General features: G+C 39.0%; 1 protein-coding gene across 1 annotated transcript in view; it reads right to left on the minus strand.

Annotated features, from left to right (window-relative positions):
• Positions 1 to 175: 175 nt before the first annotated feature.
• The window catches only part of chuk (component of inhibitor of nuclear factor kappa B kinase complex), a 110881-nt gene continuing 86661 nt past the window's right edge, over positions 176 to 24395 (minus strand). The window contains exons 16-22 of the mRNA XM_068020610.1: positions 23136 to 23245; positions 21743 to 21792; positions 17284 to 17383; positions 9470 to 9617; positions 6141 to 6283; positions 5570 to 5669; positions 176 to 4753 (exon numbers count right to left, since the gene is read on the minus strand). Coding sequence (XP_067876711.1) covers positions 4706 to 4753; positions 5570 to 5669; positions 6141 to 6283; positions 9470 to 9617; positions 17284 to 17383; positions 21743 to 21792; positions 23136 to 23245 — 699 coding nt within the window. The 3' untranslated portion in view covers positions 176 to 4705. The remainder of the gene's footprint in view (positions 4754 to 5569; positions 5670 to 6140; positions 6284 to 9469; positions 9618 to 17283; positions 17384 to 21742; positions 21793 to 23135; positions 23246 to 24395) is intronic.

Genomic DNA, 24395 nt, shown 5'->3' on the forward strand with positions numbered 1-24395 from the left:
ATTTGGCTCAGTGTTAAATGTTATTTGATAATGTTCCTGTGAAGCACCTTGTAGCATTTTATTATGGTAAAAGTGCTATATAAATACATGTTGTTGTTGTTGGTAAATTGTTCCCCAAAGATGGAAGGGGGCACGGGGGACAACTGATCCAAATGAAGACATCAATATTTAAATCTGGTCGTTTATAGTCCTTTAATGTCAGTTTGCTAGCAACAAAATAGCTCCACAGCAGTGGATGAGAACCATTTACATTTCATACTGTTTAAAACATTGATTTGAAATCAATTAAAAGCACAGAAAAAACCTAAGATGACAAAAAAAATTAACAAAATATATATATTTGCTACTTTAGAGGCACATAAATACAAATTAAAGTTTAAAAGAAACATAAAAGTACTGACAACAAATGCACCATGAGCAATAATGTATAGGAAATTAAACGGCAGAAAAAAATTAAATAAAAAACTTTAATTTATCATAATCAATACTCACATACATCTATTTCTTATCTTCAGTTAAAGAAATTTGGATATGTGACTACTTTTTAAATCAAACATTCAGCACAAGAATTCATTTGCTCGTCAATTTGTTGTGCTGGTGAATAAATGTTTCAGGTTTTGTTGTGCTAAATTAAACTGATCACACATAAACTTACAGGATTAGAGTAAAAAAATGTATATTCCTCTATTCACTAACGTTAGGGAAAAAGACATCACGTATGTAAAGTATGTATGTAGGCGGGTGGATAAAATACCTGACTGGCTAACATGCTCCATACAGTGCAATGATGCGACAGCATTTTGCATAACCTAAACAAAACAAGATTCAAACAATGTGGCATTTTAAAAGTGCAATCAATGCTGTCATAGGAATAAATTTGGAAAATGTACAAGAGATACATGACAGACAGAAGAACAATCTGCTTGTTGTATAAAAGAGGATGTCAGCATGCTACCAATGAACTGAAGAGTAAATTCACTTTCTCCACTGATGCTCCACTGATATTCTTTACATCATATATAAAATTTAGACGAGCATTAAAATGTACTTCCAACTCATCCAAATATTTGTTGCATTATCCCTGTGCAATCCCAGTTCACTTAAAGTTTTCTCCCGAAATCATCGTAAACATGTATGCATGAATGATACTCCATTACAAAATGATACAAGCAACAATTTATGGTCACTGGATTTACATCAAGAAATCAGAGAAGCAAATCAATTTGTGAGGAAGTGTTATGAAACTTTTCATATGATTTCATACTTCAAAGTCCAGCCTCAAACATCATGTTAACAGAAATATGCACGAGATTAGACAAAAAGAAATTTCCCATTCATTGAATCAACAGCAAAAACCCTGGGAGCGGGTAATTATACCATGTCAGGCCATCACAACTCAGTTGAACAGTAGGCACCATTATTTTGTATAAACTATTGGACATGTATTCACTACTTACATTTTTTTGTGTGACAATAATAATTAAATAATCTTCAGTGGTCAATGACTCCTATTGAACCACCTCATGACCAAGCATACTTTCATCTCTAGCTGTTTGTCATTTACACTAAGTCTCAATTTATATTAGTCAATTAAAGACAAAATTACACTTGTTTGTTACAGTGCCAGATGCAATTTCACAGTTAGTCACAGAATTAGTAAAAGGTTTTAGCACAACAGCTGACTGAACAGATCATTAAAAAATTAAGTCTTCTTGCATCAGTTGCTATCACATGAAGATGGAAATTGGTTATAAGGTATTGAGTCAGTTAGGAACTGCACAAAACCTTGAAGGGTCAATACATTGAGCCAAGCAGCTTTCCATAAAGGCTCAAGATCAAAATTTCCACTGGTCTAGTTGCTAATTTCAGTTGTACTGCTAATTCCTTTGCATGAGGCAAAAAATGTTCAGCAATACCTTGGCTACTCAGCAACCAACTTTGGAGCAACACTGACAGTATCCCTGGAGCAATTATCTACACTTAGGTAAAAATGGTGCTTGGTCCAAGGAGATGAGGAAAGGGGCTATGGGAAAAATATATTTTTAAAGAAGGAGTTTCAGCCTCAAAAATGAGGAAGTACAGGACAGATATAACTCAAACATAATGTAGTACTTTTCTTTCAACTGATAGATCCTCTGGATCAACGAGAAATAACCAAGTAGGACACTAAATTTTGCCCAAAAGTATTTATACTGCAGGACACAATTCAGCAAACCCTTAGGTACAGGAAGAAGTCTCACCTATTCTGCCACAGAGATAAAAACATTTAATAGATGAAATGCGAAAACATTTATTTTGTAATACCTAGATTCTCCATTTGAACAATTTCAACAGTAGACAAACTGAACTGAACAACAGTCGAAGCTGTCTGGGGAGTTTAAAACAAACAGCTTTTGCTTCAAACACAATTTGTGAATTTTAGTGTTCAAAATGATAGAATAAACCTCCAATTTGCTAAAAGTGGCATCCCCTATCCACACAATTCAGTGAAATACCCCCAATTGCTACTCCCCCACTTAAATCTAAATTCTTTTACAGCTTGAAAACGCAGGCAAAAGGGCACGCAGAAATAAAACACTCAAGTTATTCTATTTGATAACACATTTTACTGATGTTTTTAAGGAAGCTACTCCTGAATTAAAACCTTTTATATCCATCATATGGTGGAGTATCCTCAATCCACTCAAGCATTGTAAAGTGTCAGTGGTGTGTAAATGTTTTCACTGCAAGTAGTTTCAAATTTCGTCTCATCAGGGATTGGTTATATTGGAAACAATAGTCACATGAGTGAAGCACTGCATTAGTTATTTAACCACAAAGGAACAAAATGTTATTCAAATGTGTTCCCAAATCTGAGTGTACCATCAGGAGAAAGAAAAGGTAGAAGAGGGATTTTATGCAGTGCAGACCTTTCTTACCTCTACATATTAAATATTTTACTTAAGCTTTCATTATAATCCTAGTTCAAGGTTTGCCCTTATTTCCAGTTCTGTTTCTTAGTTATCATTTCCAGTGCCTTCCAAACTGTGTATTTTCTGAGTATTTCCCCACTTTTTTATTTAAAATGGTGAAAGAAACAAAAAGTTGGATGAACTTTGAAATTATAGTTTTTTTTCCAATCTGTTGTTGAACACAATTTAAAATCATAATAGCCAACCCTTCCGAATATTAAAAGTTAAAAGTGAGAATTGGGTTCGGACAACTGGTCTGGGTCAGCAACAAGCTTTAAATCCATCACAGACAAAGCCACATTATAGAAGTTATAAATGCAGTCTAACAAAGGCCATTTTCACTGACAACGATAGTCTTAATACATTCCAGAAGCAGGAACCATATTTTTATTAGTTTTATAAATCATGATGCTTTAGCTGGAAATATCAGATTTTGTGATGGTAAACAAATTGTACTATTGGACACAACAGCTACTCAATCCTATTTCAAATGGCAGTCAATGTAATGTTAGAGAGACACAGCTTTTAAAATTTATTTCTACAAACATCATGGAAGTTTTCAAAAAAATAACAGACTCTTCAGGCAGCTATAAATCACATCACGAATATTGCAGTGGATGTTTAAATGAATGCAGCTTCTAGGCAGTAAAGTTCTCATGAGTGTTTGTGGGTGCTTTTCAGAAAACGAAACCTGCAGGCTATTATTTTATTGAATAAAGTAACATCCATGAGAATTTAATTTGATGTTTATATAAAATTTATTTTGAAACCTGCATGCAAAGCCTTTAATTGATCTTGCTACTTGGTAGGCTACTCTGTGTATGTCACCAGTGGGGGAATGCCATTGTGCAGAGGACACAACTTCAGACCATGCTAAGAATTGTGGGACACCATGAAACCATGGTAACTTTTGTAGTTGTTAAACCAGCTGAATAACTCTGTGGGGTTCTATGGATCTCTGGCCACTTTAAAGTCATGGCCTATGGGACTACTCTGAGATGCAGGAGGACACTCACCCCTCAATGGCCTTCCCTGAGTGGCCTTGTAGGAAGCTGGACCCGATTTGTTTGTAGCTCCTTGGAGTCCAAGTAGGTACACACACAATATATATATAAATAAAATAATCAAAATGCCCAACAAAATTCTGAGATTACTTTCCTTTTTAGATATAATATAGAGGAAAATTTGGGGGAAAAAATACACCTCCAGATTTCCTCCCCTTTAAGTAAATACTGACGTAAATAAACAAGTGAAATAGAAAGGAAGAAACTGTAAATGCTCGGCATATACAAAAGGTTCAACAGTAGCTGATAAAAATATAGTGTGACATTTGAGGTGTAGATCTTTCATAAGAATTTCTTCAATTTCAATGAACAATTTGCACCCAAAATGTAACTCTACCATTTTACTTTCCAACTATTGACAAACTTGTGTATTTCCAGCAATTTCTGTTTTTATTAAATATTAAATGGTTAACAGAATTTTACTTATCATCATAACTGTGGTATTAAGATTGATAGTGACAAAGCCAGTAAGCAATATGCAGGGTCAGTACTTTCTTGCACTGTCCAGACTGAACTGAAACAATGCGATTAAAGTCCAAGAGACATGGGTCTGACACGCAACAGGATTCCATTTCCAGCATCCAGAAATATGATTTTCCTTTATAGTGTTCACGACAGCAAATCGAAACTGACTCAAGGTCTTCTGGTGTTCAGCACTCAAGAATCAACCGCCACACCAAAATATGAATTTCAGAGTCTGTCTGATACCATTTCTTCAAGCCAACTCCAATCAAGAGACTGAAAAAGAAAAGTTGATGGACGCTGACTACTGTGCACTGCAATGAAAATTAATTTTTCATCCATTCCATCCATCAAACCATATGGTTGTCTTTTTCTTACACTGTGAAAGTCTATACTTGATAACAGTGATACTGATAAAGATTCAGGTTAACTAAGCAATACAAGTCAGAGTTCAAGAGGTTACAAGGTACTAGACTGCTCCTGTGTGCTGAGCAGAACAAATTACAGGCCCAGGTGTTCTTTGCTGAACTGGTTAACACACAACAACCTCATGGAATTCAATGTATATCACTTAGATTTGCTGAAAATGTAAACTTTATCATAAAGAAGGACTGTGATGGTCATTGAGTTTATTACCACAGGAGCCCTTTAAAATTGAAATCTATTATATTATTTTATAATGTTAAGATATTCAGTAATAGTGGAAATGCATTCTTCCAAAACTATTGAATTGCAAAAAAGAGTTTTGATGGTGTTAGATTTTTGTACTACCAGAACTTGTAGCAAAATCGCACTGCAGCAGACATGGTTACCTCCTGCAGCAGTAACTTCCATAATAGTGCAAAGGAAACCAAGTTGTTAAACATAAATTTGTAATTCCAGCTATTATGTATTACAAATAAAATCATACCAATCCTGTGATTAAGCCCACCTGTGTATAAATCAGATAATGTAGCTTAGAAAAAAAACTTCACAATAGCAAATGTATTTTAAGGGAATCTCAGCATTCTAAAAACTGAATAGGTCAGAATCGTCTAAAGATAAAACATATCAAGTAACTAACTATTAGTTAAGATACTGAATATTGTTTACCGATATGCTGTTATTCTGTTCTAATAGAGTTTCCTGCATCAAACTATGCAACTGGCTGCAGAAAGTTTGGTTCTCTTCAATTACAGACATTGAAGATTCACTGTAAGGAAAAAGGGATAGGATGTACAATTATTTTGTGTTCAACAATTAGGCTTGATTTGAACGCAATGCTGGTAACATATATAATAAATGTTACATTTTGGTAAACAAATTTCTTTTTATGAAAGGCACACAAACACAGTCATATTTATTAGCTTTTCTTCTCACATATTAGTGTTTGCACATTTTCAATGCATTTATGACATGACCATCAGCATCTAAAGCAAAAATCAAGTTCCAAATATTCACAAAACTAACAAAGTATAGTATAAATTAAAATGTCATTATATTGACAGATTTCAAAACCACATTACATTTTCCACATTTTGGACCACTTTCTCCATATATTTTAGCTGATTCTTCAATGTATATTGATCAAATGTAACCCAGTTAGAATTCACACTGAAAATCTTAATTGTAAAGATTTAAGTACGTACAACATTAAAACTGGTGATTTTCTGGCAGTTCCTACCTGTTTTTCAATACAGATATAGAGGACAAAGGGTTCGGCAAAGTATTTTGTGGCATAAAATTCTGCCCCTGCTGTGCCCATCCTAAACCATGGGGTGAACCAGAAGACATTGGGCTTGCACTTTCAGGGCCTCGAGCTGTGCTCTGAAAGAAATGAAATACCAAAAGGGCTATTAAAGTTCAACTTACTTCATTAAATAGATTATTTTCATTTCAAATAAAGAAAGAAGTGGAGTGTCAGCACCCATTGCCAAAGAGCGGGCCTGGATGCAGGTTCAAGCTGTTTCCTGCTCAATTCCCAAGCACAAACTGCAGCATATCTCAGTAGGATGAGTTAATTAAAGCTGGGTTTGAAGTACTGCACTAAAGAATGCCAGTCTCCACCAAAAATCTCCTACACAATAAATTCCAGATCTCAGCTGTACCAGGATGAAGAAGCACCAAGCAGGCAGTAAATATTGGAGGTGAATCCATCCGAATCACTCACACACATATTCCACAGGCTCATGTCAAAATTGCTCAAAAGGAGCTCTGGCAGCATGTCACCAGTCAGTTCACTTGACAGAGGATGATGTGCAGTTTGTCAAAAAGACATGCTATACCAAATGAGAATTTTTAGTTCATCGGTTGGAAACTTACATTGGACTTTTAAAAAGGAGCTGGGATCCTACAGTTAACTTTTTAAAAAAGCTGGCAGCCAAGATGGCCACCACCATTTGCATTGAAATAGCTCACACTCCAGGGCATTGAATTGGAGACACATGTCTAACAAGGTTCCAACCAGGACAAAGCCTCATGAATTTGGAAACAGCCAACTGCTTCACTTCTAATGACAAAACATTCAAAGCCATCTTGGAACATTAACAGTGGAGTCATACCTCCAGGGAGTGAACATTGAAACAATGAGACTCGAGAGAGATTGAAAATACCTGGACTCAAATCTAATTAAATTGCAAATGAGGACACTGAACAATCATGTGACCACCTTCCCACCTGTGGAAAAACGAGCAGTCTTTTGCAAAAGGACAAGTTCTTGAGACTTTGAAGCAGACACGCTTTGTGCACAAAACAGACAAGACCCCAGCGGGGCTGTGTGTGTGTCTCTCTCTCCAGATACCATCCCAAGTTTGAAACCTCTCTGCGACTGTGGAACACGTGAATCTATCATTGCTACAGACAAGGACCCTGGGGAGGTAAGCCACCTACAATCCTGTCTCCAAGAAAAACCTTGAACCAGGTGGGACAGCCACAAAGTGCACTCCTACCAGCCAGAGACTTCAAGATCACAACTTCAGCTGGAGGACAACGAATTATCCGACCCCACAGACTTTATATTATTTTTACATGTTCTGGACTCTAATCCAAACCAAACTATTTTTTATCACTCTGTTCTTCATTTGTGTGTGTGATTCTCGGTGCGTGTGTGAGTCAAAGTGTAGCGTACTTTTATTACTTTATCTAGATCGGGTTTAGATTTTTTTTTTTTAAGTACAACAAACTAACCTTTTTCTTGTTCAAACTCAAAAAAACCTGTCCGATTGGTTCTTTTACGATCGCAACAAAGGTAAAAAGGTAAAACACTCACTGAAAGAATAAACCATGTTGCAGTCAAAGAAGAAGGACAAAAGGGAGCCTCGTGACCCCTCCTCACCTGATTGCAACAGGTGATACAAGAGCATTGGAAAAGAAAGAAATATAAATGTTGTTTAAAAAGGTGACTAATTAATCAATTGTTAGCAAAACTACCAAATGGGAGAGGGAGAACACAAGTGTTAGCAGTGTTACTGTCCATAACATATAAATGAAGGGTCTTTGCAGTTGTGCCTTTGAGAAAAAGGTTCCCTCCTTTATCTTCCCAATAGGTGCCACAACACAATCAAAGCAGAGGCTAAGTTTGTTTGTCCTCAGACTCTGCTAACATTTCAGAGTAATAGCACACTCGAGACTACACAATTAAAAAAAGTTTTTCAAGAACAGATTCATGCTTTTGCTACATAGCATAGAATGAAAATTGTCCACAAATTTACTTTGATGTATAATATTGATCAGCAGTACCAGCAATTTTTATGGTTTATGGCATCACATGGTTGCAAAAAGGAGGTGTAAATGAACATTAAAAGATATAAAATGTACTTTTACTATCATGCCATATATGAAATGCTAGTTTTTTTTGCAAAACAAAGAACTCCCCATGTATAACTGTTTTGACTGGACTTGGGGAGTCAAGATCTTGGCACTGGACCTCAGCAATCATAACCAAACTCGATTAGAAGGTAAAATGAGTACGAGGCACATGCCAGCACAAAATACAGAAAGTTAGGGAGTGAATTTACCATCCTATCCAAAAGCTTTACTGGCAGATGTAAGGAGTCAAGTCACCCGTTCACTCCCCAGTCAGAGAAGTTGGCTAAGGGTAACTTGGAGGGAGAAAAATCAATAAATAAATGTAACAGTGAATACACAATACTGGTGATATAAAAAGGAAAGCATCACTAAAATATGAACATTCATTATCTTAAAAGATTTACTATGTGTTGATTGTATGAAGTAACAAAAAAAGGAAGCATACCCATTCCATCTAAATTTAGAGTAATTGAGATGACAATAGTGATGGTATTGTAGAAGGAAAAATTGTGGCCGATGCAGCTAAATAAATACACATATATATATAAAAAAGATGAAAGTATAGCCACATATTGTTACAAAATGGAGTATTTACCCAAGGCATTGTGGGACAAGTTAGTTAGCTTGCAGCCTTGAGCATGGTACTGCTTAGCACAGACAATTAGCCTGACCAAGGAGGGCCCATCATATCAGTGTATAAGACAGCTGCTTTGTGTAACTGCAGACTGCACGAAGCAATCAGGAATGCAAGCTTGATAAAGGTAGAAGGATTCATTGTGAAGACTCAAGGATAGTTGATAAGGGGGTCTGAGAAACATCACAAGATGATCAGGGGGCTTGCATGAGCTGATTACGTAGCCACATGATGCCTAATGAGTAATCTAATTGGTAATATGTGTAATGTATGTAATCAATAACCGTTATGATTGGATCATGTCCAGCCAGGATGGGCTGAGTAACTGTTTGAAAAATGTATAAGTATGCATGATTTTCCTTTGTTCGGTGGAGAGGCATCTGGACAGACCAGTGACCTGCTCCCCGCTGGCGTAACTCAATAAACCGTTTGACATTGGAGCAGACCTGAGTGTCGAGTGATTCTTCTAGATTCATTCCCGCTAACAGTATTATAATAAGATTGACTGTATTGATATGAGATTTTTTACTCAACCTCATAATGCCTCTAGATGTGGGGAAAAAAGTACTTACACAAGCAATTTTTAACAAATACCAAATTTCTTTCTGTCTCTTCTCTTGCGATCTCAACAACATTTTTTCATTTTCCCTAATGTTGTCAAGTGCTTGTTCAATCTTTGGAAAAAGATCAATAATCTTCTGTTTACAGGCCAGTAGTTTACTGTAAGACACAAAGAAAGACAATGATTAAACAAAGAGCTATCAAGACAGTTGTTATGACCAGGTGAGACAGGTGTCTAGGGGTTCCCTCTCAGCCTTTGCCTGGTCCAACCGCAACAGGATTTAATTTTAACAACACCATGTTTTTAGCTCCTACCCTCAGTGAATCCTTGTTCACTGCTTTCCAATTGTAAGGCAAAGAAATCGGACAGATTTTCTTAGATTTAAACAAGAAAGGTGGAAGTTTATTAATCTTAAACTTTAATTCGGTTAACGACTACGGGTATGCAACGCAACCATGCTAGTAGCATTAATACGCGATAAACACACATGCAGATAGAGACAGAAAAAGCAGAAGGAATAAAGGGGAAAAGTTTGAGGCAATATCTGGTAGTTTTCTACGATCCTTTAATTTCAATGTGGAGTTTTTGGTTGCCTGCAAGTCTTGCTGTTCTTTGGGACCCAGAACACGCTTCAACTTGTTTCGATGTAGGAGTCTTTTCTGTCTTGAGGTTTACGTATCTTTCGTGGGTGCGGAGGCCTGTAAGAAAGTGAGATAGAGCCAGCCAGGAGAGAGGCTGTCTTGTTACAGGTTCAGTTACACTCTGCAGTCTGTGTTCAAACTGTCGTGTGAGCACAGTTCAAACCTCCAAGCTGGCCAGCAGGTTAGTCATGTGACTAAGTTTTTTCAACAAACTCTTGCGTTTGTGATTCCAAAGCTCTCAGTGGTGGTGCCGGGGTGGGGGGGAGGGGGGGGTTGTAGTGCTGTCTCTTACACCGACAAGATGTGGACCACCATCGCCCAGACCAAACTCTGTTAATTGAATCAGTGAGCAATTCTTTTGACTCTCCAAGCACTGTCTCTTAGTATTCAAATGTTCTCCCAGCCACTGCTGATCTTTTTAAACAAGTCATCTCTTCACTCCAGCAAATTGCTGTTCATATGACAACATTAATATGCCTCATTCTTGGCAAGTGGGGGGTCTTCATGACAGTTTAATGACAATGTATATTATCATTTACAAAGGAGACATCGATTAACAGCAGAATACATCCATCAAAAAAATAGTCAACGCATCTGGCCTGCCAAGAGTGTAAAAGTTTTGTTTGCCAGAGCTAATAATATTCATTTCAGGAGTTGAAACAAACTCAGGGTTTATTTCAGCACTTGTACAAATTTAGGGACTGTTAAATATTTGAAAGAATGGCAGCTGTCTGAGGTTGAACCAGACTGTTCACAGACTTGGTGTGATACTTGACCCGAGACGAGCTTCCAACCATGTATGTGCCCATTTCCACCTTCGTAACAATGCCCGACTCTGCCCCGCCTCATCTGCTGCTGAAACCCACATCCATGCCTTTACTATCACTAGACCTGAGTATTTGCATGCACTCCTGGCTGACCTACCACGTTCTACCCTCCATAAACTTGTGGTCATTCAAAACTCTCCTGCCCATGTCTTAACACGCCCCAAATCCCATTCACCCATCACCCCATGCTCACTGACCTACAATTTCTCTCGATTAAGAAATGCCTCAATATTAAAATTCTCATCCTTGTTTTCAAACCCCTCCACAGCCTCACCCCTGCCCATCTCTAATCTTCTCCACTACTACAACCCTCCAAGATCTCTGCGCTCCCCTAATTTGGTTTTAATTACCCCACCATTGGTGGCCATGCCTTCAACTGTCAAAGCCCTAAGCTCCCTCTCTAAATTTCCCCACCTCTCTTTCGTCAAGACGCTCCTTAAAACCCACTTCTTTGATCAAGGTTTTGGTCATCTGTCCTTACATTTCCTTGTGTAGCTTGGTGTCAAATTTTGCTTTATGATACTCCTGAGAAATGCCTTGGGATGTTTTATTATGTTAAACGTGCTATAAAAATACAGGGTGTTGTCCTTTTCAGCTTACCAGTAAACGCAGTGCGCAGTATAAGATGGGCACACTTTCTAATATAAAAGCAAAATACTGCAGATGCTGGAAATCTGAAATAAAAACAAGAAATGCTGGAAATACTCAGCAGGTCTGGCAGCATCTGTAGAGAGAGAAGCAGAGTTAATGTTTCAGGTCAGTGACCCTTCGTCAGAACACTTTCTACCTGCCTTCCCTTGCTTTCCCTTTTAAAGCTAAATAGTAGGAAACATCACTTGATCAGAAATTGTATTGTGTTATAATGGTTTAGAAGAGAGATATAGAACATATACATTAGAGGCTCATTGAATCTAATTTTTATCCAGTGAGTGAGCTTTGTCACTCATGCATTTTTGAACTGCACAGATAATGCATCTATCAAAATGAAGCAAAATAAACAAAAAGCACTGTCAAATGTTCGAAGATGCAAACAAGAAACTGAATCAAAGGGAAAATTTACTGTGGACAAAGATAATGCAGCACATAATGCTTATGATGTTACAGAAGACGTAACCTAAATCAACAAACAAATCACAGGCTCTGTGAAGGTTTCCATGGCAGAGTGTGGTGGCTGTAGGATAGTCTATAATCTTCTGTTCATTGGTCGTATTGTGGTTGCTAAAAGGAATGTTTGTTATGTAGCACAAAATATTCTGCAGCACATGGCTGAAGGGAACACAGCTTTACTGTTGAAAAAGCAAGCATATTTTGTTCTCTGCATAATCTGAATGAAAACAGTCCTACAAAACTATTTGACACAGTGGATCATAGGAAATAGAAGCAGGAGTAGACTATTTGGCCCATCGGGCCTGCTTTGCAATTCAAAAAGATCATGACTGATCATCTACCTCTATGCCATTTTTCCCCATAATCCCCATATCCCTTGATGTGGTTAATATTCAGAAATCTATTGATTTCTGTCTTGAACATGCTCAATGATTGAGATTCTACAGCCCTCTAGGGAATTAATTCCACAGATTCAACACCCTCTGAGTAAAGAAATTCCTCCTCATCTCAGTCTTAAATGGCCTACCCCTTATTCTGAGACTGTGTCCCCTTGTTCTAAACTCACCAGCCAGAGGAAACATCCTAGCCGTATCCACCCTGTCACGCCCTGTAAGAATTTTCTAAGTTTCAATGAGATCACCTGTCATTCTTCGAAACTCTAAAGAATACAGGCCCAGTTTCTGTAATCGCTCCTCACAATGATCCTATGATCCACTCCATCAAATAGTCTTGTCGGACTGTTTTCATTCAGTTTATGCAGATAATAAAATATGCTTGCTTTTTCAACACAAAGCTGTGTTCCCTTCAGCCACGTGCTGCAGAATATTTTGTACTACATAACAAACATTCCTTTTAGCAACCACACTACGACCAATACTGCCATCCCAGGGATTAGTCTGGTAGACCTCCGGAGCAACAGCAACGGCAAGTATACCCTTCCTTAGATAAGGAGACCAAAACTGTACACAATACTCCAGGTCTGGTCTCACCAATGCTTTATACAATTGAAGCAATACATCTTTATTCCTGCATTCAAATCCCCTTGCAAAGAAGACCAACATACCATTTGCCTTCTTAATTGCCTGCTGTACCTGCAATTTAGCTTTTAGTGACTCATGAACAAGGACACCTAAGTCTCTGAACAGCAACACTTCCCAATCTCTCAGCATTTAAGAAATACTCTGCCTTTCTGTTTTTTTTCTACCAAAGTGCATCACTTCACACTTATTCACATTATATTCCATCTGCCATGTTCTTGCCCATTCACTTAGCCTGTCCAAATCCCCTTGAAGCCTCCTTGCATCCTCCTCACAACTCACAGTCCCACCTAGTTTTGTGTCATCTGCAAATTTGGAAATATTACAATTGGTCCCCCATATCCAAGTCATTTAAATAGATTGTAAACAGCTGTGGCCCAAGCACTGATCCTTGCAGTTACCCCACTAGTAACAGCCTGCCATCCTGAGAATGACCCGTTTAATCCTACTCTCTGCTTTCTGTCTGTTAACCAATTCTCAATCCACTGCAATACATTACCCCCAATCCAACGCGCTCTAATTTTGTTTACTAACCTCCTGTGTGGGACATGATCAAAAGCCTTCTGAAAATCCAAAAATACCACATCCATGGTTCTCCTTTATCTATGCTACAAATAACATCCTCAAAAAACTCCAACTGGCTTGTCAAACATGATTTCCCTTTCACAAATCCATGTTGACTCTGCCCAATCATCATTATTAATAACTGTCCAGTTATCTAATCCTTTATATAATAAAAACAAAATACTGCGGATGCTGGAAATCTGAAATAAAAACAAGAAATGCTGGAACCACTCAGCAGGTCTGGCAGCATCTGTGGAAAGAGAAGCAGAGTTAACGTTTCGGGTCAGTGACCCTTCATCGGAACTGATCCTTTATAATAGATTCCAACATTTTCCCTACTACTGGTGTCAAACTAATGATGCAGCTCATAACATAAATGGTAATTTTGAAAGATTATACAGTGAGTGGAGGATTGTTTATTTTATTAAAGAAAAAACTGTATTAAAACTCGACTTTTAATCCAGTACAGCTGATCTGCCAAACTGTAGCATGAATAATGTAAGGCAGTTAACAATATAGTTGAATTACAATGACCAGTAGCTCAAATGGACCTGCCAAATAAATGTCATTGCTACAAGAACAGGTCAGAGGCTGGGTATTCTCTGGAGAGTGGCTCACACCCTGACTTCCCAAAGCCTCTCCACCATCTGCAAGGCACAAGTCAGGAGTGTGATGGAATACTCTTCACTTCTCTGCAGCTGCAGCAGCACTCAAGAAATTCAACACTCTGCAGGACAAAGTAGTCTGCTTAATCAGCGCTTTATCCACTAGCCTAAACATCCACTTTCTCGATCACTGGCGGACTGTGGTTACAGTGTGTACAAGGATGCACTGCAGCAACTCACCGAGGCTTTTTCCACAGTACCTCCCAAACCTGTGACCTCCACCACCTAGAAAGATAAGGACAGCAGATACACAGGAACACCATCACCTCCCAAGTTTCCCTCCAAGTCATACACCATCCTGACTTGGAAATATATTAATGTTCCTTTATTGTCACTTGGTAAAAATCCTGGAACTCCCTCATTAACAGCACTGTGAGAATACCTTGACCACATTAACTGAAGTGGTTCAAGAAGGTATTCTCACCACCACCTTCTCAGGGGCAACTAGGGATGAGCAATAAATGCTAACCTTGCTACCAATGTCTCTATCCCAAGAATGAATTAAAACAGAGTTAAAAAAGTGACCAAGTAGGAAGCAGAGCTAATAAATAGCAGATAAGCCACACCTATACAGATTTACATAGAAGCATCAAAGGTGAATTGTTAGCAATGAACTCGGATCAATTGGACATAAGACTCAGCTCAGCGTTCTGAAATGATGTGAGTCTACAGGTTTACAAAAAAAGTCATTCAGATTTGCACATTTTCATTTTTGAAGCAACATAAATCATAACCATATCTTTATATTGAAAGCATATCTTAGAAATATTAAAATTATAGCACTCTAGTCTTTTTCAAAACTACAATCTACATGCTAAATTGAACAAATATACAACATTATTGTACAAGCACTGCTGGCAGGAGAAGAAAACTGGAAAACAAGTTCAAAACACTTAAATCAAGTTGGTGCTATAGCTGATGCAGATACAAGAAAAGTTTCAATATAATAAATGCTGGACGACAAGATGATTAAGCAGGAGGCACAGACACGATGGGCCAAGTAGCCTCATTCTGGGCCTTAAACTTTCTATGATTCTTTTAATTACTACTGTGTCCTTGTTCAGCACAAAGCTCACTGAAATATTTGTTGTGACCATTAACAAAGATAATTTTCAAATCCATTTTTGGAATCCAGTGGTGTGTGGGACCATTAAAACCTAAAGGGGCACACACTTTTGGATTTGCTTTAGTTATTTTAGAAATGCGGGTATTCTTTTTATTATAAATGAATGCTCAATTTCTTGGTCATTCGCATGGTTTATTACCAAAAATCTGTTAATAGTATACATCAATTGACCATTATTCACGTGCAAGACTGTTGACATTGATCATGGGGAAGGTGGCACAGGTATTACAGCCAAGCCTGACCTTATTCCAGCCCAACATTGATACAGGCAAGCACTCTGCATGGTTCAATAGTCAGGAATCAGAGCAAGAACTATGGCTAATTTTTCTACAACTTAACCGTTCTGCCTGGGCCACCCAGCTCCTGACCTCATTACAGCCTTGGTTCAAACATGGACAAAAGAGCTGAACTCAAGAGGTGAGGTGAGAGTGACTGCCCTTGACATCAAGGCAGCATTTGACCGAGTATGGCATCAAGGAGCCCTAGCAAAACTGAGGTCAATGGGAATCAGTGAGGAAGCCCTCCACTGGCTGGAGTCATACCTAGCACAAAGGAAGATGGTTGTGGTTGTTGGAGGTCAATCATCTGAGCTCCAGGACATCACTACAGGAATTCCTCAGGGTAGTGTCCTAGGCCCAACCATCTTCAGCTTCTTCATCAATGACCTTTCTTCAATCATAAGGTCAGAAGTGGGGATGTTCGCTGATGATTGCACAATGTTCAGCACCATTCGTGACTCCTCAGATACTGAAGCAGTCTGTGTAGAAATGCAGCAAGACCTGGACAATATCCAGACTTGGGCTGATAAGTGGCAAGTAACATTTGCGCCACACAAGTGCCAGGCAATAACCATCTCCCCTTGACATTCAATGGCATTACCATCGCTGAATCCCCCACTATCAACATCCTAGGGGCTACCATTGACCAGAAACTGAACTGGAGTAGCCATATAAATACCGTGGCTACAAGAGCAGGTCAGAGGCTAGGAATCCTGAGGCGAATAACTCACCTCCTGACTCCCCAGATCCTGTCCACCATCTACAAGGCACAAGTCAGGAGTGTGATGGAATACTCTCCACTTGCCTGGATGGGTGCAGCTCCAACAACACTCGAAGCTCGACACCATCCAGGACAAAGCAGCCTGCTTGATTGGCACCCCATCTACAAACATTCACTCCCTCCATCACCGATGCACAGTGGCAGCAGTGTGTACCATCTACAAGATGCACTGCAGCATTGCACCAAGGCTCCTTTGACAGCACCTTCCAAACCCGCGACCTCTATCAACTAGAAGGACAAGGGCATCAAGTACATGGGAACACCACCACCTGCAAGTTCCCCTCCAAGTCACACACCATCCTGACTTGGAACTATATCACCGTTCCTTCACTGTCGCTGGGTCAAAATCCTGGAACTCCCTTCCTAACAGCACTGTGGGTATACCTACCCCACATTGACTACAGCGGTTCAAGAAGGCAGATCACCACCAGCTTCTCAAGGGCAATTAGGGATGGCAATAAATGCTGGCCTGGCCAGCGACGCCCATATCCCATGAATGAATAAAAAAACACAATGGCAATGCGCTCAAATGGATCCTCCTTAACACTGGCGCAACTAAACTAGACAAGAGATTGAGTGCAAAGGCATAATGAATAGCAAGTACCATACTCACTTTACCTGCGTTTACTGTTGCTTTTTATCACTCTTATACTTTCATTGATAATCTTACTCCTGGTTCCCTTCCTGAGGATTTGCATGTTTCTTCACTGTTAGCTTTATTGTACATTGTATCACCTAAATTTGAACAAATCTTTCAACTATTTATAAATTTCCTCCAAAAGATTTAGGTATTCATACCTGAGATGGGCATAAAGCTCCTTCAGCACCCGATCTTGATTCTGAACTGTTTGCACAATGATCTTAACCATTTCTGTACTGTCTCCATATTGATGTGAATCTTAAAACAAAATAATATATTACTATTTCACTTGGAAAAGGTATTTTTTTGGAATGCACTGAAGAACTTACAATGATAAACAGAAGCAAGCTTCCCTATCAATTATTTCACAAAATAATCCTATTTCCAGCACTTGTACGTGGAGTCTGCACTGAAATATTTCAAAAGACCAGACACATCTATTCAATAATATTGATGGCAGTGGGATTGGTGCCATCTGTTAACAGACAAATCATGGGCTTTCCATTCTCCAGTTACTGAATATTAGTTGCTTTGTGCAGACTAAAATAAAAATAAATTGCCCCATAACCAAACTGTTAACAGGACAAAGATACATCAATCCCACTGCCACCAATGTTATTGAATGGATACACCAAGCCTTTTAAATGAATAGATAAGGATCAAATTGGTACAGTACCAAAGATTAAGATGGCACTGGTTTGTTCCAGAGATATCCAATCCAGAACATTCCAGTAATGAGTAGATGCTACAGTGTATGTTTCTGGCACTAAAATTCCTGCTCAAGTACCTCCAGAGTCGCATCAAGCAGGCCAAACCACTGAATTCTATGGTTGTGAATGGATTTGACATGGGCTGCACCTGTAAACCAAACAATTGGAGATGCGCTGAACCCAATCAAAAGACATAAAAATGAGTCATTAAATTGAAAATTGAAAGAGATCTAATAAATTATTTTATTTGTTTTGATATCAAATGCCGTTGCATTCCTACTACTCTGCCTGAAAGAATGGTGGAGGCAGATACCCTCATCACATTTAAAAAAAACACTTGGATATGTACTTAACATGCCGTAACCCACAGGGCTGCAGACCAAGAGCTGGAAGTTTGAATTAGACTGGATGACACTTTTATGGCCTGCATTGACATGATGGGCTGAATGGACTCCCTCTGTGCGGTAAATATTGCTATGTTTTTATGTTTACTCCCTCTAGGCTTTTCTACTCACTTAACATACTTAACTGGAAATATTAGGAATCGGTTGAATGGCATCCATGTGGCAGTTCAGCTAAACCAAACAATAAACTGTCATTTAGCCATGTTCATCTTACATATCTATATCTGTCATGGATTGGTATTATTTTTCTCCTCAGATTAAAACAGTGTGCCATTAAGACTCTGTTAAAAAAGTGTACCTTTAAGACAGGGAGAGAATTGGATTTCTGGGGCACTGTGTGCCACAGCTGCACTTGTTGCCCTTGGCAACAGCAAGAGAGAGAGGTCACATGGTGTAATGTTTCGATTTGACTGTGTGTAAAACTGGCAAAAACCGGTCTGAATCAGTTTGTTTGGAAAGACTTTCTAGGGAGGCAAGCTATTGAAGGAGAGCTGTCTATTTTCTCTCAGCATAAATTCTACAAAGGAGCTGCAGGCCGAATTAATTGCCTAAAGAGAAAATAACACTTTTAAAGAGACCATTCGGTATTGCTGAAGGTAGTAAAACTCCTTTTCTTTACTTCCAAGCCAGGAAGTATTTGCTTCAAGATTGAATCTCTCTTGACTGATTGTATTTTCTGGAATTCGCCGGTGTTTGATGCCTGCTACAGCCGAAGTGTTTTGAATGCCTATTAAGAACAGACAATTTCAACAAATCCACGTGGAGAGTTCGAGAAGCATTTGATGATTTCCACATTAAAATACTTCATCCATCAGGAACATAACCCACAAAGACTTAGTTGTTTATTTATTCTTAAGAAACAGCTAATGCATTAAAAACATAATTTAAAAAAAAAGAAACTGGTTAACTGTGATTTTTGAGTGAGTGTGTGTGAATGGGAAGTTAGATTAAAATAAAAAGTTATAAGGTCTTTAGACGTAGGTTTATCTTTATAGTGTTCAAGATTTAGTTTTAATAAATAGTTAATTTGCTGTTGTCTAAAGATACCTGGTTTGGTTTATTGTATTCCGGAGGTTACCAGAGTGTTTAATTCGACTGTTTTCCAGTTGGGTGGGAAAACTTGAATAATATGCTGCGACCTGTGGAGTGACGGGACTGAATCGATAATGCGTTGCTCCGCCGCGGTCATAACAATCTCTTTATATGCACGGATTTCTCTAACTGAGGGGACGTGCCAATACTTTGGAATATTTGTAATCTTATTCCTCCTCCCACTCTTCGGGCTGGATTTTATGGATCTCCTCCGAGACAGAGTTGGAGGCAGGGGGCCCATAGAATTGTGATGGGGGTGCTGAGGGCCCATTGCCTCCCCATCGCCAAGCAATTTTGTTGGGGGCAGGATTGGCTGATGACGGCTTTTCTGCCCAGAGGGCAATTGAGGCCCTTAAGTGCCTATTAACAGCTACGCAAGGGCCTCTTCCCCCTGCCGCTGGGATTTAACAAGAGGCGGGGGGTACCTCCGCCACATGGGGAGGTCGCCCAGTAATACAAGGTGCCTTCCCCGTGGGCTTGGGGGGGGGGGTCTCACCTCTGTGGGCAATCTGTGGCCCACGGAGGACCTCTGCTGGGAAAAACGCAAAATCCCTGGCCCCACCTCCTCCAGCACAACGCCCACACTCCCACCCCCCCTCGCCAGGACCTTCTGGACTGGCCTCAGGAGACCCCGCTTCACTTACCGGAGGTCCAGTTCTTCAGCACTGGGCCCAGCTCCAAGGCCTCTGCAATACTGGCAGTGGCCACCGCTCCCGGTGCTGCTGATACTGCTGAGCAGCCAGCCCCGTGATTGGCCAGCAGCTCTTGCAGGTGGGATCCCCATCTTTAAAGGGATGGGGATCCCAGCGCTGGCCACTTAAGTGCCGGATCAATGTAAGATCGCGCAAAGGTGGCTCGGAAAGGCCGTGCCTTTTCGGCCCAGTGCCTGGAACCCCACTGGCGCCACAAAATCCCCTTGTAAAAGGTACATGTCTCACTCATTTTCTTTCTGTATCATGGCTTTCATCAATTTTTCGAAAGGATTACAATTTAGTACATCATAAAGAAGATGGAAGTTATGGGAATGTGGGGCCAAATTTTGGATTTTATCTGGGATTTGCATTTCAGCACCAACAACCAGGGTAGCTGTGACACACTAAAAAGAGTTAGGCAATGTTGTTAGCTATAACCCATTATTGATGTTTTCATCAATGATGTGTTGGATGGTATTTTAATGGATGGACTTGGAAGGTCTGCTCCGAGCTTTGCTGAAATTATGGTGGGATCCTTTTTGAAAATGATTTTGTGTTGTTGAAAGATCCTTGTGTATTATACCAACTATCTTGAACAATGAGATATGCTGCTGGGTGGCCCAAATATAGAATTTTGGCTTTGCGTTGTCCATAAGAGAATCTGAAGTATCCATTGTAAGATACAAGAGTTATCTATTCCAACTGTTGATTTGTATCAGTATCTGGGGTTCTGGTAAACGCTAACTTCTGCCAGTGATGAAGGGCAATTTGGTCTTTGTAGTTTTTCTTTAATGACAGTGAAGTTCCAATGCAGATTAAGCTTATGGCAAATAAGATGGGAGTCCAAACAGCCTCCTTCATGGTTCAGAGCTCTTAGTCATGCAAGGGAAGGGCCTCCTCCAAACCTTCAAAGAGATCTAGGGCCAAGCTGTGAGGTGGATTTGTGACAAAAAGGAACTGGCCCCAGGGAGTGCTTTGGCTATCCCAATCACTCAGCGTGCATAACTAGCATGCCTCTTTGCCAAAGCCACTCACTGAGGTCCATGATTAAGCAATTTGTGATTCGAAGTCAGTATGTGGAATTGGTACCGAGAGCTTCAAGGTATGACACAGGTATTTCATATGCCTGTGCAGAGATTTCTACCATCCTTACAACAGATATCCATTTTGAAGCTGAGATTTTGCATGACAGTTGCTAGGAGGCATTACCTGAAGTCTGGTTACAAGAACACCGAGTCATATATTTAGAGCTCAATGCCTACCAATGACTGGGTTGAAAAAAGGCAAGAATATTTTTTGGTGAAACTGCCAACCGCCAAATGCTGCAACCATTGCTTGAAAGGGGATAGTGCATACTTTGGTCAGAAAGATGATAATAATGCACCCATACATTTTATGATGAGTTATGCTGTTCATTTTTATTATTTATTTTTTCTTAACATGGCTCCTCCACCTTCCACGCTGTGACCTAGTTCCCAAATTTTAATTCAGGTCCTCACAAAGGTTCACGGAGTTCAGGCAAACTGGAGTACTACACTTTAAAATTGGTTATTCGTCATTCTGCAAAGGACCCTCCATCAATTTAAAGTCAATGAGGTTCTGTTGAGTTGCCAAGATAATATCTAATTAAAAATCTGAGAACAACATATAAAATACACTTCTTTGTCCACAAAGATAAAGCTAAAATGTTATCTGCAGAGTTAAAAACGTGCACAATACCTTTTGATTTTCCCTTGAGCTTCCTGTATAAATCGATGGCTTTCTGTTCTCTAGAAAGGAAAATTATGATAAGCAAAATGATTTATTAGACTAACATACTTGTAAATCAATCTAATGAATTGTTACGTCTGTTGAAGGACCATTACTTGCCATAAATAATTCCTTTCATAAATTAATCTAAACATGTGGATGATTGCTCTGTTCTGCTGAAAGCATACTTATAGATTTTTCTGGATTTTATTCAATCTAAGCACAGTGTTAAAGCATTTGTCCCCGTGAAAGCTCAAAACTAAATTACTGCTTTATGTTCAACTGCACAATACATTTTCCTTCAAGTTTAGAAATATATTTACGCTCCTGCTTGTTCAAGAGCAAAGTACCTCCCATATCTGTGTTCTTAGATTCAAGTCGTGCACCTATTAACACAACTGGACAATGATAGATTCGCTGGTCCTAAACCAGAATTGGAACTTAATGTCAAAAAGGTCACAGGCAAAGCACACCGCTAAGTGAGTGAAGTCAGATATGAACAGTAGTTTATTATCCAGCTTTCCATGATGTTGAATATGAAAATTACTGTTTTATTCTAGGAATCAATGTTTGCCCTGTTTGGGGAGTGGGGGCAGAAATATGATAACACTCTAAAAGGAAACACCCCTTTCAATTATATCTCATATATATATATATATATATGCTTATTTAAAATATTAGGAGAAATTATGATTTAGATCATTGTTGATGGATTAACAATTGATCTCAGCACCCCAAGTTCTGCAAAGCAAACTTCTCAAGAAGAGAAAAATAGTAGCTTAAAAGGGGCAGGGTAGTGCAGGCAAAATTTCTGGAATCATTTAAGAAATATTTGGATGCTGTAACAAGGAAACTTAAGCTTTTTCTGAATGGATGAGCTAAAATGGACTGAATGGCTTTATAAAATCTGTACCTACCATCACCTCTGCAACTACTTGCTTTGCCACAGGTGGAAATTAAAGCATGTAGGCATATTTCCAATATTGTTGTGGCAGTGGAAACAAACATATTTTAGACTCTCTGCAGAATACACTTTTATTGTGTATCCTATCACTAGTCACTTTTGAATGGAGAAGAGTAGTATTATTTATAATGCAAAGGATTAAACAGAAAAGAGCAGAAATGAGATTGTATTGAAGCTTAATAGCCATCAAGAAGTCAAGACTGTTGCCAGTTAATCCTGATCTAGTTCTTTGAATTGAGACTGTCTAGAGATTAACGATTGTACTTTTGACTACTGCATTAATTCACTGTGATGTTTGATGCCACTGATTCCCACAATTTCCTTTTCGGAAGATACCAGGTGCTACTTTAGAAGATTATGCTGACATCCATCATACTAGGTAGAATTATTTTTTCTTACAAGCTTTCCATGACATCTCCCTGACGTCTTGCATATGGACTCCTCTGCAGTTCCACTATTTCACTGTGCAGACCCACGATTTGTTCTTCCAAATGACCAATTTCAGCAGCCTAAAATCCCCAACAAAAGGTTTCTGTAAATGAAGTGAGCTGTAGATTTCATTACTGCTGCTGTCCTTAAACTTAAAAAACCCAAAAAGGTCGTTACATACAGAATATTTAGGTTATTCAGTTGCTTAGATATACATACAGAATAGGTGATGGACAGTAAAAAGGGCTGCATCTTTCCCTCCATAGCGTTTTGGAATAGGCAAAATCACAGTGTAACATCCTTCTATTGCCTTGTGTCATTTCCCCAAGGATAGCACTCAGGCAAAGTATTGCCACATTTAATTGACCATAAAGCAACTGAGTCATATTGAGTCCTCAGAGCTTCCATCTCTATTGCTGTTACAGCACACCTTTCACACCTGGTCAGATTTCTATGCTGTTGATGTGTAACAATCTCCAACTTTGCCCTCCTTACATGAGCATTTTTGTACCAAAATTGCTCTGGTAGCTCGAATGAATGTGGCCAATAACCAAACTGGACTTGACTTTTACTGCTTTGGTTCCAGCAAGACTGAAAAATGTGGCTCAAACCGATACTAGCAGTATGCCAACTGTAGTAGCTACTGTAGTTGGCACAGATCCAGAAACCAACGCATGTCATGAAGGTCATTGTGAAACTAGTCTATATACTGAGCGGCTTAAATATCACCCCTTCCTGCTTTGGCTTGGTCAAATTTGAGCTGTTAAAGGCACTATGTAAGTACAAGTTGTGATTGTTCTTGTTGTTAAGTAGATGTAAGGATGTGACTATGTGAATTGAACTGCAAAACTAAATGTCCCTTTCCCCAAAAACTGCATAAAAACTCAGCACTGTACACATGCTCAAGTTTTGAAAGATACTTGTGCACCAGTGAACAACTAAACAATATCAACTTACCAACACAAGCAACACACTGTTATATTCCAGAAAGCCAACTGGTGAAGGATAGTACAGGAGGCAATCTTCACTCAGTGTAACATTTATTTACAGCATGAAACATTACAAGCATACACCTCCTAACTCAACCATCCCACAGGTTCAGTAAATCTCTTTATATGTGCTCAAGTGAAACCCTAATTAATGCCCTCCACCTGCAAATAAACACAATTTGACATACAATTTAACATGCACCGTTGTTTAGTATCTCTCACTATCCTTACTGTAGCAAGG

Source organism: Heterodontus francisci, chromosome 42 (assembly GCF_036365525.1).
Source record: "Heterodontus francisci isolate sHetFra1 chromosome 42, sHetFra1.hap1, whole genome shotgun sequence".
In the NCBI taxonomy this organism is placed as follows: Eukaryota; Metazoa; Chordata; class Chondrichthyes; order Heterodontiformes; family Heterodontidae; genus Heterodontus; species Heterodontus francisci.